The sequence below is a fragment of the Prunus mume genome, unplaced genomic scaffold (assembly GCF_029339155.1).
Source record: "Prunus mume cultivar Tortuosa unplaced genomic scaffold, ASM2933915v1 scaffold22, whole genome shotgun sequence".
In the NCBI taxonomy this organism is placed as follows: Eukaryota; Viridiplantae; Streptophyta; class Magnoliopsida; order Rosales; family Rosaceae; genus Prunus; species Prunus mume.
The window spans coordinates 101,049-118,059 of record NW_028296568.1 but is presented as its reverse complement, the minus strand read 5'-3'; the positions used below and the strand labels follow the sequence as shown (position 1 = coordinate 118,059).

General features: G+C 35.2%; 1 protein-coding gene across 1 annotated transcript; it reads right to left on the bottom strand.

The window, feature by feature from the left end:
- Positions 1-7,199: 7,199 nt before the first annotated feature.
- On the bottom strand, positions 7,200-8,845 carry LOC148914299 (protein LEAD-SENSITIVE 1-like). Its single transcript, XM_089043751.1, has 2 exons — positions 8,734-8,845; positions 7,200-7,806 (listed from the first exon to the last, which is right to left on the bottom strand). The coding sequence occupies exons 1-2, from the start codon at positions 8,825-8,827 to the stop codon at positions 7,295-7,297; spliced, it is 606 nt and encodes a 201-aa protein (XP_088899877.1). The 5' UTR covers positions 8,828-8,845; the 3' UTR covers positions 7,200-7,294.
- Positions 8,846-17,011: the final 8,166 nt, after the last annotated feature.

Here is a 17,011-nt window from a genome sequence, read left to right as displayed (position 1 = left end):
TGTATATGAGGGCTATGGTTTACAATGAGGACTACTGTGTTGTCATGAAAAAGTTCGTATCATTATTATTATTATTTTCAAAAGCTGTTACTCTTGGAATCATGGTGGTTAAAGTATCATGCTCAAATTCGGGAAGAAGAATTGTGGAGACTACCCTAGAGAGTGATTTTGAGCCTATTACTTCTTTGAGAGGGTTTAAATTGTTTGTACTCCTATCTTTTTGCTTCAACTTTCATTTCAAATGATCTCATTATTTTTGTTTGATTGAACGCTAAGAATTGTTCTCTTTCGCAGATACCATGTGTTTGGTAACACTCATGAATGAACTCATTGAGATGATGTTAGGCTATGCATGTCTTAACCACCAAAAGGCCTAATTTCTTACCTTTATGTGTGTGCCATTACCCCATTTTGAAGCCAATCATTTTTAGCCATTTTCTTTTCTCACATTTTTTCCCCCATATCCTTTTATCTCAATATGAGATATTTAGCCCATTACAGCTATACCCTATAGTTTGGGGAATACCAAAGTGATGAAGACAAAGATAATTCGAGCTCTACATAAAGAAAGTGGTGTGTACCGAGGTATGTGTGCTGGAATTGTAGAAAAAAGAAAGAAAAAAGAAACAAAGTTTTAGAAAAGAAAAGAAAAAAAATCAAAGAGGATGTAATTTCTAAATCCTTCCATTATCGCACGGATCCTGGATGCCACGAACAAACAACAAAGATCAATTCAAGAGGAGAGCTTGCTGCTTTCACAAGGAAGACACTTTGGTATGTCCCAAGCTTTAGCATTTCCTATCCTTTCTTTCATAGCCCCTGACCTAAGCCTTAACATTACAAACCTTGTGAAAGACCTAGCTGATCTTTGAGGATGTATTTATAAGTGCTGCTAAGTATGTGTGCTATCCATATTCTTAGTGTTTGATTCCCTTCATGAGATCTGTCCAGAGACCCTGCCTTAGGATCTGAGTGAAAATTTGAGTGATATCTGTGAGGACTAAAGTTGAGGCGATTTCTATCTTTGGCATTTGAGTATGGTGTCTTTGAAGTCATGGGACATGGAGTAATTATTTTTTACACTTTATGATATGATTCTTTCAAGTGGCAGACTAGTGGTTTGAATGTATGACTAAGCTTCCATTGGTTCTTATTATTTTGCTATAAGTATGCTTTAACCAATTTGTTTGCAAGTATGTAGATGTTTGTGGGTGTCATCACTGTAAACCCTCAGGAGACACAGCTCCTCCTACTAGGGACACCTAGGGGTTTAAAGGCTTGTTGCACATGCTCAGTGCAATCGTTTAGCCATCGAAAGTGGTCTAGTTAGACTTTATTGTCTTGTGTGTTTTCAATTTCAATTTTGCTCGAGGACTAGCGAAAATCAGGTTTGGGGGTATTTGATAACTCATATATTTATACATTTATACCATCCATTTCTAGTCTATTTGTGATGTTTTTTGTTAAACATGTTGTGTTTTACCCTATTTTGTGTTAGTATGCAGTTGCACCTACTTTAGGATCAAGTTGAAGGCAAAAGAAATCAAAACATGTCATTTTTGGAGCTGACCATTATTCAAACGTGGAAACAAATTTCGTGACCTGTTTTGAAGTCCAAATAAAGATCCAAAGCGAACCTGGCTTGTTTAAAGACTAAGAGCATAATGGGACAGTAATGGGGATTTCTAGGCTGATTTGGAGGTGCCAAATAAGGCAAAAACGTGCAAAATAAAGGCTGATTTATTAGGATCTCTTTGGAATATCTGACAGCCTCTTTTACCCCATAAAAACTTGCCTTTTAGCCACTTTCACAGACCCTATTTATTTTGGACGAATTTCACAACCCTAGACATCCTTCTTTTTGTTATTCTCCCCTTTCACACACACTTAAACCCTAGCCGCCCATATATTTCCACCATCAAGACTCATTGCAGGAGGCTGTTCTTGGAGAAGTTCAACATCAGAATCGGTTCAAGGGTTTCCTCTCATGAATTTATTTTCACTCATGTTGTTTATTTTCGTTTTAATCTTTGTGAACATGATGTGTAACTAAATTCATAGCTAGGGAATTTCGATGTAGCCTTGCAACATTGATCTATGTTTCTAAGTTAAAGTATTCTGTTCATCAATCTGTTTCTTGTTTCATTCACTGAATCTATTGTTAAATTTGTTTGTCAATTTTAATGTTTGATCACCATTAGGGTTGCCTACAGATTATCTAGTCAAGGTTATTGTAAACATCATGCTTAATCTTGGTAGACATGTGAATGAATGAAGAGAATGCTATGCAAACATCCTGCTGTGTGTTTTCTTCGGTTCTTTAACGTTTTCTCGCATGTTAATGACTCTTAACCTGGAACCAAAGTTGAACATCCCAATTAGGTTGCAGATTAGGAGAATTTGATCAAAACCACACATCATATGGCTGATCATATATATGTAAAACAAACTCTGGAAACAGGTTGGTAGTTGAATATGGTTTAACTTTATAAACATGGAATTTTCTTTGCAATGGTGAACTCGAAATCCCTGGTCTCATCCCTATTCTTCTTACATCAATATCTCATTCGCTGCTACATTCTTCTTGCATTTTAAGTTATTTTTCGTTTACAACACAAACTACTCTCAATTTGTCACTTTCACTTTTTGTTAGGGTTCTTTCAAAACTAGTAATTTATAGAGGTCCAATCGGTCCCTGTGGTTCGACACCCTTACTTGTACCATTATACTAACCATATATTGGCACTCGGAAGGAACACAACAACTACTAACTAAATGGCACAAACTAAGAATGCAAAAGTGAAAGAAAACCCTAAAAAAAACTTATTTCAAAACCCGAAGATTTCTAATCAAAGTCAAGCAATACACAAAGGCACATGGTGTAGACAAGGTGTTCAAAAGGATGATTTTAAGATGATATTGAAAACTGAAAATTTTGAAACAAAATATTAAATAGCGTTTGATTAAAAATAGAATTGGATTGAGGTTAAAACAAGAGAAAACTAGTTAGGGATTCAATGTTCACCGCTAATCTTCTTCCTTAAACAAACGACATGTACAATGCTACAAAACAGAGTTTAGATGCTCATGTTTTTCAACCTAAAGGCTTGATATCTACTCTTTAAATTATTGATTTCCCTAAGCAACAAGTTAGGCATGGGTATCGACGCTAACAAGTGTTTAGCATGGTATCTATTAAGTTGCACTTTAAGAATGCATAACACATGGAAATCGACAAACACACAACTCCTAGAACATGGTATCTATTCTAGTTATTCATGATGATTAATTTTAAGAACTTATAGCTAATTCTTTTGTTACTCTCATAGGCACAAGACTCGGTCATCTAAATTTACCTATGTAACAAACTCAATACACAACATGCGTATGGTGATCAAGCATAACATAACATATGTAAATTGTAAAATATAATATGAAATTAATCAATTAAGCATCACAAAAGTGGTTTGCAGCAAAGGCATATCGAAATCCTTAAAGAAATATGATTAGGGCTTCACTTGAGCCCTAACTAAAGTACTTAGTTACTTAGTTACCCATAACTTAAATAGACAACAAGAACATACAAAACAGAAAATAAAAAGAGGAAGAAGATAGCTCCTTGATGGTGTGTTGGTCAGCCAGAATGATTGGATGATGCCTTGACGTTCTTCCTTGCTTCCTAACCCTTTGAAATCTTGGAACCTTGAAGGATGGAGGAGGATGGGATTGTGTGGCTGCCCTCTTCTTCTCCTTTCTTTTTTCTATTTTTCGACTCAAAAATATGGCACAGAAGCCACCTTTTCTTTTTTTTTAATTTTTTCCCAAAAAAAGTTTTGTTGCTCCTTGTATTCTCCACGTTTTCGAAACCCTACATATTTTTTATTCAAACATATAAACCCATGGGAAATAGGAATATTCCTCATTGGCCCAATTGATGTGATTTGGGCCTCAAAACTTGGACTTTAGAAAAGATTGCAGATTCCCGTGCAGCCCGAACTACCTGTACTAAAACCACCATAACTTCCTCTAGAAAAATGATATTCACGAACCGTAAAATACCCCAGAAAATGGACATCCATAGCTTTCCAAGCATATGTGGCTCAGCTTCTGGTTCTTACTGAGTCAGTACAGTATAATCCGTGAACTTGACTGATCTGCAGAGGCCTTTCAAACTCAACTTTATATTTTTAGCTCATTTTCCACCATTCGCTTGTGATTACCTGAAAAAGTAATAAAAGAATGTAAAACCTATATAAAAGAGTAAAACAAAGGTGTAGACATGGAGAAATTTCATAGATAAATGTCGAATTTATGAGCACATCAAATTCCCCAAACGTAAATCTTTGCTTGTCCTCAAGCAAAACAAAGAAAAGAAAGAAAAATAAAATAAAACTAAACTAACACTATTCTTTTTTAACAACACCCATAGAGAATCACTAATGTACATGACTAAAGCAAAGTTTTACAATAATATGCATAGCTCTAAAACTTTTCTCAAATGATAGCACAACTCAAATACATAACATGTGTGGAGTGTGTGATAGCCAACCATCAATATAATTCATCAAAATCAAAATAGGGCACATTCAAACTTATTTCAACTCCTCACAAGGGATGCTCTCATACTTTTCACTCAATCATATTTTATGGTTTAAAATGTTTCACTGAAGTGATCTCATGAAAACACCCCGCCATATTCGCTTGTCCACCAAATCTCCACTATCAATGTCACACAACTTGGATCAAAGAGGTCTTTATTTAGGCCGTAATGGGGCTGAGGGTTAAGGTAAGCAAGAACTGAAAGGTATGGAAAATACAAAGTCTAAGGAAGGGGGAAGAGGGAGGTGTCTATGGTGGTGGTCATGGGGGGAGGAAGAAAAGAAATGCTAGGGGGGCGGCTATATATATCAGTCCCCTTGTATTGAGGATCACTCAAATAATTTTATTTGAGGGACACCCTTTAGGGTCCCCTCCTAATTTTTTTTCAACCATCCAAACTATCTATTTTTAAAGTTTACATTCATAGATCATCCTTGCAAAAAATTAGACAAATCGGAAACTATTTCGACATCCAATTGTGTCCTACAAAATCAATTAACACGGTACTTCAAGAAAGTACTAAAATTTCAATAACTCAATTAGACGTTTGGATGAAAGTTGACGGTAGGGAGAAAAGTGGGTCAGCAAACTTTAATCAAGGGATGAAAGTGGGTCATTTTGAGTTTGAGGGGGCAAAGTGGGATTTGACCGAAGTTTCAAGGGGCATTTAGTGTAATTAAGCCTAAATACATAGACATTTTTCACATTTTTTCATTCTTTTCCATGATATTGCATTAATTGAATTGAAGAGTTTGTTGGAGCAAAAGTTATTCAAGTAGCAAATAAACATTTTCAAATTGTCACATAGGCAAATAAACTTCAATTTGAAAAGTTTAATTTGTTACTACTATTAGAGATGCTTTTATGTTGATACCAAATATGAACTGGGCCTGCCAAAGAGAGCCCAATAACAAAGCATCGCCACTTAAGGAGGTAGACGATCTCAAAAGGCCAAATACAAGCCCCAAAACCTCTTATCCCAGCCTAAGGATGCCCATAGAAAAAAGAAGGTTGACGAGGCCCATCAATACCCATGTGGTCGGCCTTAAGGACAACGTGTGGACCAAATCGCCAACAACGCGGTCGGGCCTTAATTGCAATTGTAAAATATAATAGTGATTAATTTGTTTGTGAATATGCTGTGTCTTCAATTGGTGTCTTCATGAGAAAAAGAGGAGTAATGGATGAATGATGATTTTAGTTTATGGAAAATGCTAGGCATACCATATTTATTTACCACATCTTGTTCAACCTTTATAATAGAGTTTTTAGGTTGAATGGTCCGTGAACTTTTACCTAGTTCACATTTTGGTCCTTCCATTTCCAAAATCGTTCATGTGGTCCTTTAACTTCAGTCTCGTTAGGACAAATGGTCCCACCGTCAGTATTCTAAATTTTTTCGTTAAATTTAGGAGTAAATAGGTCTTATCAGGTTGGTTTTATTTCCCCCATTGTGAAATTCACCTTCTCTGTGAAACAACAACCCTAAAGAACCCTCAATTCCAATCCCCTTCCTCTTTATAAGCTGGTGTTTCTCATATTGGTAGAGTAAATGTTGAAATCGTCAATTTTGGAAGCTTGGAAAGCAGATTAGTTCATAGCCATCAAACAATTTTCCAATGAGAGGAAGAGGACTACCATATGAAAGGTGTTTTGTAATTGTTTTGGGTTCATCCATGATTGAACTATGTTGTGACTACTCTGGATTCTTAGGAAAAAGATTAAGTGTCTTTTGCACTTTGTTTGAGTTACAAGTTATCTATTTTGGGATGCCTTCTATGATTGAAACATCTTTGTCATATTTTGGGGATGTATTAAACATGTCATATGATTTCACTTTTGTAGAAAAGGCTCTATCTATGAACATTTGAAATTGTAGTGAATGCAAGTTTGATTCATCTGCATATCATTGAAGGTTGCTCTACTATTTCATGTGTGCATTTCATTGCCTTAATGTTTGAGATATATCACTTTCCGTTATTCCAACTAATATGCTCTCCAAGTTCCCAAAATTGATGATTTTAACATTTACTCAACCAATATGATAAGCACCAGCTTATAAAGAGGAAGGGGATTGCAATTTAGGGTCTTTTTAGGGCTGTTGTTTTGGAGGGAAGATGAGTTTCACAATTGGGGGAGGGGAATAAAACCAACCTGAAAAAACCCATTTACCCTTAAATTTAACGGAAAAATTGTTAGAACTAACGGTGGGACCATTTGTCCAACGAAACTGAAGTTAAAGGACCAAGGAAATGATTTTGGAAATTGAGGGACCAAAATGCGAATCAGGTCAAAGTTCATGGACCTTTAAACCAAAAAACTCAATGTGGTAAACCTAACATTACCCATAGTTTATATATACTAAAGAGAATGGCACATTTGATGACGATTTCTTCATCAACAAGTGAGGGAAATTAAAATTGACATGCAAATGACCCATTAGTGTAGTGGTTTGGAGTAATTGCTCCCTCATGCAAGCTCCTATATTCAAGTCTTAGCATCCATATTGTGTGTGAGTTTAGCATATATAAAAAAAAAAGATACTTAATGACATTATACTATACCATACCTAAGATGCTTTCAAAACATAAAGTGCACAAGTACAATTGTAATTAATTAATTGCATAGAAAATACAAGAAACTATTTTGAGCACACAATCAAACAACAATTTTCACAACATAACATAGAGAATCACTAAGACGACTTGGAAGAAAAAAGAGAAAGAACCATGGCAGTCTTGGAAGTAGATGAGGATGGAGTATCGGTTTTAGAGGAAACAGCTGCAATACCCATTGCCTTGAGAGCCTGCTCGCTCACGCGCTTGCCTGTTTTGCAATAACTGGCAAAGTTTTCGCAGTTGTTATCAAGCACGTCATAGTCACCAAACCCCTTCCCGTGAACCTCATCTTTGTTGAAAATCTTGGTGGCAAGATCTACAGTTTCCTCGTTTGAATAGCAACACTCAGTACTACAAGTTCCTTTCTGTTTGAATATGAAGTGGAGTGGAGAGACCCCGTATTCGAAGCGAAGCAGGTGGTGGTCTTTTAGGAAGCAATCAATGCAGGTTCTCAGCACTCCCCGTTTCGTGTTTGGGTCATGCCCGCACTTTCCACATGGAGACTCTCTCGATGAGCTACTACTTTTTGGATCATTTGGATCTTTTGTTGCATTGAAATGAATCACCAAACCATCCCCAACATATATACCTGCGTGCATGCATAGCACCATCCACATGCTATATTATATAATATTATAAATACAATTTATATATAATTTTCTGTAAATAACTATCCGTCTGATCGCTAACAAATAAAAATATGACTTCTAGAAAACACACACGCGCGCGCACACACACATATGTATATATATCCCTTTTATTGGGGGATTTTTTAAATAATTTTATTTGAGGGACACTATCTATGGTCCCCTACGATTTTTTTTTTTTCAATGATCCAAACCATCTATTTTTTAAGTCTACATCCATAGATCATCCTTGCAAAAAATTAGACAAATCGAAAACCGTTTCGACATCTAATTGTGTCCTACAAAATCAATAACACAATGCTTCAAGAAAGTACTAACATTTCAATAACTCAATTGAGTGGTCAAATGATATCGGATTCAAGTGATTTTTTGTAGAAATGATCTCTGAATGATTATCTAAAAAATAGACAATTTGGATTAGTGAAATACAATACGGAATGGGCACTACAAAGGAGTTCCTCAATTGAAGCTTTGTGTATATATATTGAGGAACACCCTTTAGGGTACCCTACAATTTTTTTTTTCTAATGATCCAAACCATCTATTTTTTAGGTCTTCATTCATAAATCATCCTTACAAAAAATTAGATAAATCAGAAACTGTTTAGACATCTAATTGTGTTATACAAAATCAATGAACACGGTACTTCAAGAAAGTACTAAAATTTCAATAATTTAATTGAGTGGTCAAATGATATCGGATTCAAATGATTTTCTTGTAGAGATAATTTTTGAATGAATATCTACAAAATGGACGATTTGGATTAATGAAATATAATGTATGGTGGGATCTACAAGAGTATCCCTCAAATAAGTTTATTGAATAAATTCCTCAACAGAAGCTTACCCTATACATATATATATACTCACCATGGTGGGAATATGTATGCCAGTGTCTATAAGCATAGATGTGATCTCCTGGGCGGAGCTCCTCCCTAGAAATCCTGTTTGAAATAATTCCCATCTCGCTTCTTGAGATTAATCTAACACTCTAAGTGTGGTTGCATGGACTTATATAGCATTATATCTGTCGAATTGTGTGGTTCATATTTAGAACGACTTTAGACTTAAAGAAAAGTCTTACTAACCTACGATTAGAAACCGCGTTACACACCAACGTACAATTTGTCAAGACGGCTAAAGACCAAGACGCAAACAGTACCATGTTGGTCAGGTAATTATTATTTTTATTTATTTATTTATTTCTAATTTATGACAAAATTAGAAGAAAACAAAAATATACAACCTGTCAAGATGGATTAGAAGACATAAGAGTTGACCTTATTTGTTTGACTCCCTTTTAAAAAGTTTTGCTTCAACCAATAATCTTTAAACGCATGCACATGGCTTGCTATATCTTGGCAGTTTGCACCATTGCAATAAAAAGACAATACCCCCGCAATTCAATTTTTTATTTTGTTTGTTACACCCGGAATATAATTTGAAAAAAATTAAATTGCAAGGAAGTTACTATGATATGGCAAAAGTGGCACCTTCAATTGCCAATTGTTCCACACTCGGCACTTTCAAATGCCAATTGTTCCACACTTGATTCTGCTACAGTAGATGGAACGCGTGTTTGAGTTGCCCCACTATGTATGTACACCACAATTTCCTCCAAATAACGTGTTAAAAACGCCATAATAGGTTACAATAGCATTATACAAAACACCACAAACTATAACATTAAGTTTCTATTGACTTTGGCATCAACACGAATAACAATTGACTATTATGAATTTTTTTCTTCGTTTATATATTGGTTTATGTTTATATTTTATACATATATATATTTATATTTATAATTTTTTATAGGTACATTATTGGATATGTAATTTACATAATTTTTTGTTTTTGTTTTTGTTTTGGTTTGCAATTTTAGGAGGCAATGAGAGGGAATGACAACCAAAAGAAATGGGGTGGTTGATATGCTATTAATAGGAAGTATTAATTACAATTATGGTAGTTAATGAAATGCTTGAAATAAATTATTAATAAAATATGAAGTTTGGTGGCAACAATGTAAAAACATAGATTGGATGGGTTACTTTTTATTGGCATTGGAAGCACATCACATTATGGCAGGGTAACGTTTCACAGTTTATATTATTCTAAAAAATCTATAATAATGAAAACAAAAGAAAGTAACCCATCCAATTAGATAAAAATAGGTATGCCTAGATACTTTACTTTTATTCTCTGTCATCATTCAATTTTTTTTAAAAAAACTTTTATTAGATTAAATATTTGTTAGATTAAATAGAGTAAGGTTCTATGCTATTAGTATAGAAAAGGTTTGCATGATATCTGATCGATAGAAATATATAGTGAATAAATCCTCCTCTATTCGTCGTGGGTCGAGGACTCCTTCCCCTTCTTCAAACTCCGATTCCTATTGTTCATAGAGAAATCTCTGATCAACGATAGAACAAGATCCATTTTGCATCATATCTAAGGGGTTCCTTGGTTCGGGCCGAATAAGCAAGTATTCGTAAAATATAATTATTGAAATAAATATTATTTTTTTGATATAAAATAATAGTTATATTACTTAGAGACCATATTATATAACATATAAAATCATATAAAATAATATTTTATTAAAATTATATTTATTATCTCTAAGGTTGTCATTTAATATATTACTTTTTAATAGGAATACTGCGACCTCTTATATCATACTAGTCATTTAAATTTGAAATTGAGTTTTTCACATAGATTTATAGAATGATGGGTATATGTCTAGAAAATAGAAAATGTAGGGATCTGTATTGGACAAGCCTAGGGAGCTTAAATTGCAAGGAAGTTATTATTATATGACAAAAGTGGCACTTTCAAATGCCAATTGTTCCACACTTGATTCTGCTACAGTAGATGGAATACGTGTTTCAGTTGCCCCACTATGTATGTACACTACAACTTCCTCTAAATAGCGTGTTAAAAACGCTATAATAGGTTAGGAAAACATTATACAAAACACCACAAACTATAACATTAAGTTTCTATTGACTTTGGCATCAACACGAATAACAATTAACTATTATGAATTTTTTTCTTCGTTTATATATTGGTTTTATATTTATATTTATATTTTTTATAGGTACATTATTGGATATGTAATTTACAAATTTTTTTTTTTTTGGGTTTGCAATTTTAAGGGGTGATGAGAGGGAATGACAACCAAAAGAAATGGGGTGGTTGATATGCTATCAATAGGGAGTATTAATTACAATTATGGCAGTTAATGAAATGCTTGAAATAAATTATTTATAAAATATGGAGTTTGGTGGCAACAATGTAAAAACATAGGAATACTACGACATTTTATATCATACTAGTCATTTAAATTTGAAATTGGGTTTTACACATAGATTTATAGAGTTATGGGTATATGTCTAGGAAATAGAAAATGTAGGGATCTATATTAGACAAGCCCAAGGAGCTTATTTCCCCACTCCCCTTTTGTCCACTTATACTCTCTTTTGCTTTTTAATACTTTTTAACAATTTTGTTCTTTTTCTTTCCTATTCTATCCTTACCCTACATTAATTTCTTTTTTACTTCACTTTTATATTATTTCTTTTTCTTTATACTTAATTTTCCAACTTACACTCAATTTTCAGTATTAAAGGGAAAGAAAAAAAAAACTTAATTTCTCAGTCGAGTAAAGGAAAACAAATACTGAAAATGGAGTGGAAGTTGGAAAATTAAGTATAAAGAAAAAGAACTAATATCAAAGTGAAGTAAAAAGAAATTAATGTAGGGTAAGGGTAGAATAGGAAAGAGAAAGAACAAAATTGATTAAAAAGTATTAAAAAGCAAAAGGGAGTGTAAGTGGAGAAAAGGGGAGTGGGGAAATCAAATCCCTATGATAAATACTACACAATTTAATTTCTATAAATTAACCCAAAAAATGACAGCTGGCAAAATTAAATTACTTTGACGTCCTGTTGAGTGTTTTAAGTTTTATTTATTTATTAATTATTATTATTATTATTATTTTAAAGGTTTTGTGGTTGGACTTGGTTTAAGAAATCGATAACAATTTTGTAATTTGTAAAAGGCCTTGGTTGTGTTTCTAAAGTCCATTATATATATATTTTTATATTAAAATAAAATAAAATATTTGAATGTAACGACCCAGTCCTAAATAAATTTTTAATTATTAAGTTATTCAGATAAAAGACCATTTTGCCCATGAAATATTTTATTAGGTTTAAAGTTGACTTTTTGACCGGGAAGAAATTTGGGAATTTCGACTGTACCGTTACGTAGAGCACGGCGAGATGAGTCCGTAGACGTGTAGTGGGCTCAAATTGGAGTTGTAACGAAAAAGATACGATCAAAATACCCTTAGTGGCATAACCGTAATATTTGTGAAAAGGGTTTGATAAAAATCTTAAAACCCTCATTTTCCTCTCTCTCCTCCAGTCACTCTTTCTCTCTCCTCGACGGCAGCCCTCTCCCTCTCTCTCTTCAAACTCCGCCACCGACCATGGCAACGGGACGGTGCCAAAGGGACCGGCTCAGCCCCGCCGTCAAGACTCGGCCCTTCCCGACATTGGCTTCCACTCCAGCAATCGGAAAACATGATTTTTAGGTTGATTTTCGCTTGAAATTTCGTCAGCTCCGATCCCTCTCCTCCGGCCTCCATTTTTGGTGATCAAGGTATGAAAATTCATCCATTCTTCATAATCTAGTTGATGGTTGGGTAGGATTTCATCAATTTTGAGCATAGGCAGTCTGATTTTCGAATTGAAATTCGACCGACTTTGGGATCGGGATTCCGGCCACTTCCGCCCATGTTTCGAGGTATATCCAAATAGGGTGTTAAACCTAGGGTAGGAGCCTTGAGTTGTGATCTTGAGTTTTACGGTGAAGTTTAATCGCTTTGGACACCCACGAGTTCCCAGCGCGTGTGGCGGCGCTTGGGCATTGTAGAAAAGGGGCATTGTGTCCCGATGTGATCTCCAGGTTCTCACGAGCACGTAGGGGTGCTCAGATTCCAATTTGGATACCGTTTGAGTCTTGAACGGATTTTGCCTATTGTGTGTTATCTGGGTTCGATAGGTTTGAATCGTTGGATCATCTTGACTTTATTATATGATAATCTAGACGTCCTTAGAATCGTGTAGGATTCTATGGATCATAAAACGGAGTCCCGAATACTTCGGAAATGCCAACCCTAGGTCTAGGTTTATAGTAACTGTGCGATCGTGAATGATCTGACCATCCGATCCAGACCAAACTTGCAAGACTTGTATCCTAGACCTTGTGGAACCCTTAGAAACTTTCGAATCGTAAAACGGATGTCGTGGGCCCTGCGGGCCCGGTCGACCAAGTTTGGTTAGTTTGACCTCTCGGTTGACTGTTAGTCTTTCGAGGTAGTTTCATCATTTGAAAAGTAAATAGGATAAACTTGTAAACGAGTCTTAATTGTTATTTGAGTTTAAATTGGAAATTTGTTCATTATGGGATTTCCTTTAAGAGCATTTCCACCAGTTAGCTCCTTGCCATGGCAAGGGGAGCCCTAGGGTAACTACTATTTATGTGAATAGTAGCTGCCCTAGCCCCCCAGCAAAGTGTGTTTCCAGTAGTTTAGGCTTGTCATGGCAAATACTATTCATGTTTTTATTTTTTTCACAACTTTGTTTACTTAAACAATTAATTTAGATAATATTTTCGGATAAGATTTTTAGGTTCCTACGTGTCAATACTATTCATATCGGATAAGATTTTCGGTTTGAAATTTCAGATACATTTCAAAATTCAAATTTCAGATAAATTCAAAATGTCAAATTTCAGATACATTTCAAAATTTAAATTCCAGATAAATTTCAAATTCCAAATTTCATGTGAATTTCAAATTTCAGATAAGATTTTCACCCTCTAAAATTGTGCCACATGTCATCTTTATCTGTCTAAATTTTTCTATAAGATCAGAGGCTCAGCTCATACATCCCACACCATATCTTCTCTACATCTTTATTTCTCAGATTTTAGATTTCATTTCTCAAATTTTAGATTTCATTCTCCATTCTCAATGGCAGACATGGAAGAGGTTTTGGAGAGGCAAGAGCGAGAAAGGCGATAAAGAATGTGTAGAAGAGCTACAAGTAAAAGGGCGCAGAGAGAACTAGATGAGCAACTTGGCATGGCCGTTGCTTTGCTGGAGGAAGAAAACCAAAGCTGCCGTGGTTCACGAGAACGTCGGGCATTGAATGTGGACAGACAGACATTCTCGAGGTAAGAATCTTCTGGAAGATTATTTTATCCCAGAATCTCTGTACTCTGATGTTCATTTTTGAGCAAGATATAGAATGCAACCTCATTTGTTCAATAAAGTCATGCATGATATTTGCAATTATGATGACTACTTTGTTCAAAAGAAAAATTGTGCTGGAAATTTGGGGCTGCTTCCGGTGTAAAAGTTCATAGCTGTGATACGAATGTTGGCGTATGGGTCATCTGCTGATCAGGTGGATGAGATTGCCCGGATGGGGAAGTCCACTATTTTGGAGAGCTTGGTGCGATTTTGTAATGTAGTGGAAAATCTGTACACCAGGGACTACCTGCGCAGACCTATGTGCAGGGACTTGCAACGGCTTCTACAAAAAGCGAGTCTCGTGGATTTCCTGGAATGATTGGTAGCATTGACAGCATACACGACAATGGAAAAATTGTCAAACTGCTTGGCAAGGGGATTATGGGAATCGGAAAGGGCAGAAAAGCATCATCTTCGAAGCAGTTGCTGGTTTTGATACATGGGTTTGACACGCCTTCTTTGGAGTTGACGACTCTCAAAACTATTTGAACGTCTTGGGTCAATCCCCGGTAATCAATGATGTTCTGAGAGATGAAGGCCCAAATATCACATATCAAATCAATAATATCGTATACCAGAACGGGTATTATCTAGCTTATGGTATCTATACGAGGTGGACAACATTTGTGAAATCAATTCCACATCCCCGATCCCAGAAGGAAATTTTTTTTGCTGCCTATCAAGAGAGGTACAGAAAAGATGTGGAGAGGTGCTTCGGTATCCTTCAAGCCCGGTAGGCTATTATCAGGGGCGCGGCGCGTCTATTTGACGAGGAGGTGCTTAGAAGTATAATGATGACTTGTATCATCCTCCACAATATGATTGTGGAAGATGAGTATGATTACAATGTTGATGAAGTGTATGAACCAGATCCCATGAACACGGCCTTAACACGAATTTATGAAAAACCTATGGGGCCAAATGGAGAACTAGTGTAGCATGATCCGTTGGTTAGAGATGGTAGTTTCATGCATTGTATGATTGAGCTCTACACGGAGATGCAATCGTCGTATATTCATGAACACCGTCAAGTTGACTTGATGGAGCATTTGTGGGCGGTAAAAGGCAATGAAGGTCAATGAAGTGAAGTGTTGTATTTTTAGTTATGCTTTGTTATTTTTTTATGCTTTAGTTGTGGTTTGTTTATTTTTTATGCTTTGGTTGTGGTTTGCTTTTTATGTATGGAATGTTTTGAATAAAAAGGAATTCTATTGAATATTTTCTTCATTCACTAAAAGAAAATCAATAAAACTCATAAAATAAAATACATGAATTACCACTAATTTTTTTAAACAAAACAAAAAATACAATGAAATGAAAGGCAAGCAAACTAACTTCATGGTACAATGAAATGAAAGGCAAGCAAACTAACTTAATGGTTTTGATCATTTAACCAATCCGTGTTGCTAGGTCCATCGTCACGTCTTTGTCTCATAATATCCCTTCGTTCTGGCTTCCAATATTGTTTTGTTTCAGGGGACATATGAGTTGTATCCATGGCCATGGTTTCCTGATCCTTTTTTTAAATCTTTTCTCGGCGTACATACTCCCTTTGTTGGCGTACATACTCCCTTTCTTTTGCATATTCTAGTTCCATTGCCCTATCGTACTCTTGTTGTTTCATGTCCATTTCAATTCTCATGGCTTGCATCTTTGAAATGTCCTCCAAAAATTTAGATGCATTCTTGGTAGAATTACTCCCTCTCTTCGCCTTCGCCGCCTTTCTCCCAATAGGCCTTGGCTCTTTTTCGATGGGTGAGTCTTAACTCATCGGGGAATCCATAGGTGAATCCGATGCCCGTGTCTCATAGAGTGGCGTCTCGTTCAACACTACCGTTGGACCCGTTGGAATAATTTGGAATCTTTTACAATTCTTCACCACCTCCCAACATAGGGTATGGTTGAAACTTTTTTTGCTTTGCCCAGTAGCAGCAAAAAATATTTGTGCTTGAATAATCTATAAAAAAAAAAAAAAAGGAAATGCAAGAAACTTTAAGAAATATTGGCAATGCAACAAATATAAAAAAATAATAATGGAAATACAAGAAACTTTAACAATTTATTAGAAATGCAAAACAAAATATAAATATTGCAACAAACATTCATATTAATATTGGAAATACAAGAAATATTAGCAAAATATATAAATTGCAAGAAACATTTAAATAAAATTTAATATGACATAGAAATTAATAAAACAAAAATTACAAATAATTTACCTCACTGGTAAGGTTTTCCCCGCTTCAATGGTTGTCCACTGGTAAGGTTTTCCCCGCTTCTATGGTTGTCCATCGCTTTTGCCAAGGCATCTCTCCATTTTGCTAACTCTTTATTAAGAATTTTCCACATACTAGATAATGTCATTTCCGTACAGGTCGAACCAATTACCCTTTCACAAAAAATCCTGATGAATTTTTTTCCACATATGACAGAATTTCATCTCATTGGCCGTTACAGGACAATGACTAATGTGGAGCCAAGACTCACACAAGCTAACATCTTCCATGATGCTCCATGCCCCTCCGGTTTCACTAGAAGAACCCATAAATTTTTCTAGAAAAATACAACTTGAAAGTGAAAAAAATATTGAGTAGAAAGTGAATAATAGTAGAAGGAGAAGAAAATGTATGAGGAGTTGGTGTTAAAAGTGAAGAGTATTGGTTGGTATTTATAGAAAAAAAATTCAGTATTTTTTGGGTATTTTTTTAAATTTTTTGCGATTTTTTTTCATTTTTTTATTTGGGAAAAAATTGGCTGCAATTGGATTGCTGGAAAAAGGGGATCGGAGAGCCTAGAAGGAGCCACGTGGAAGAGAGCCGTTAG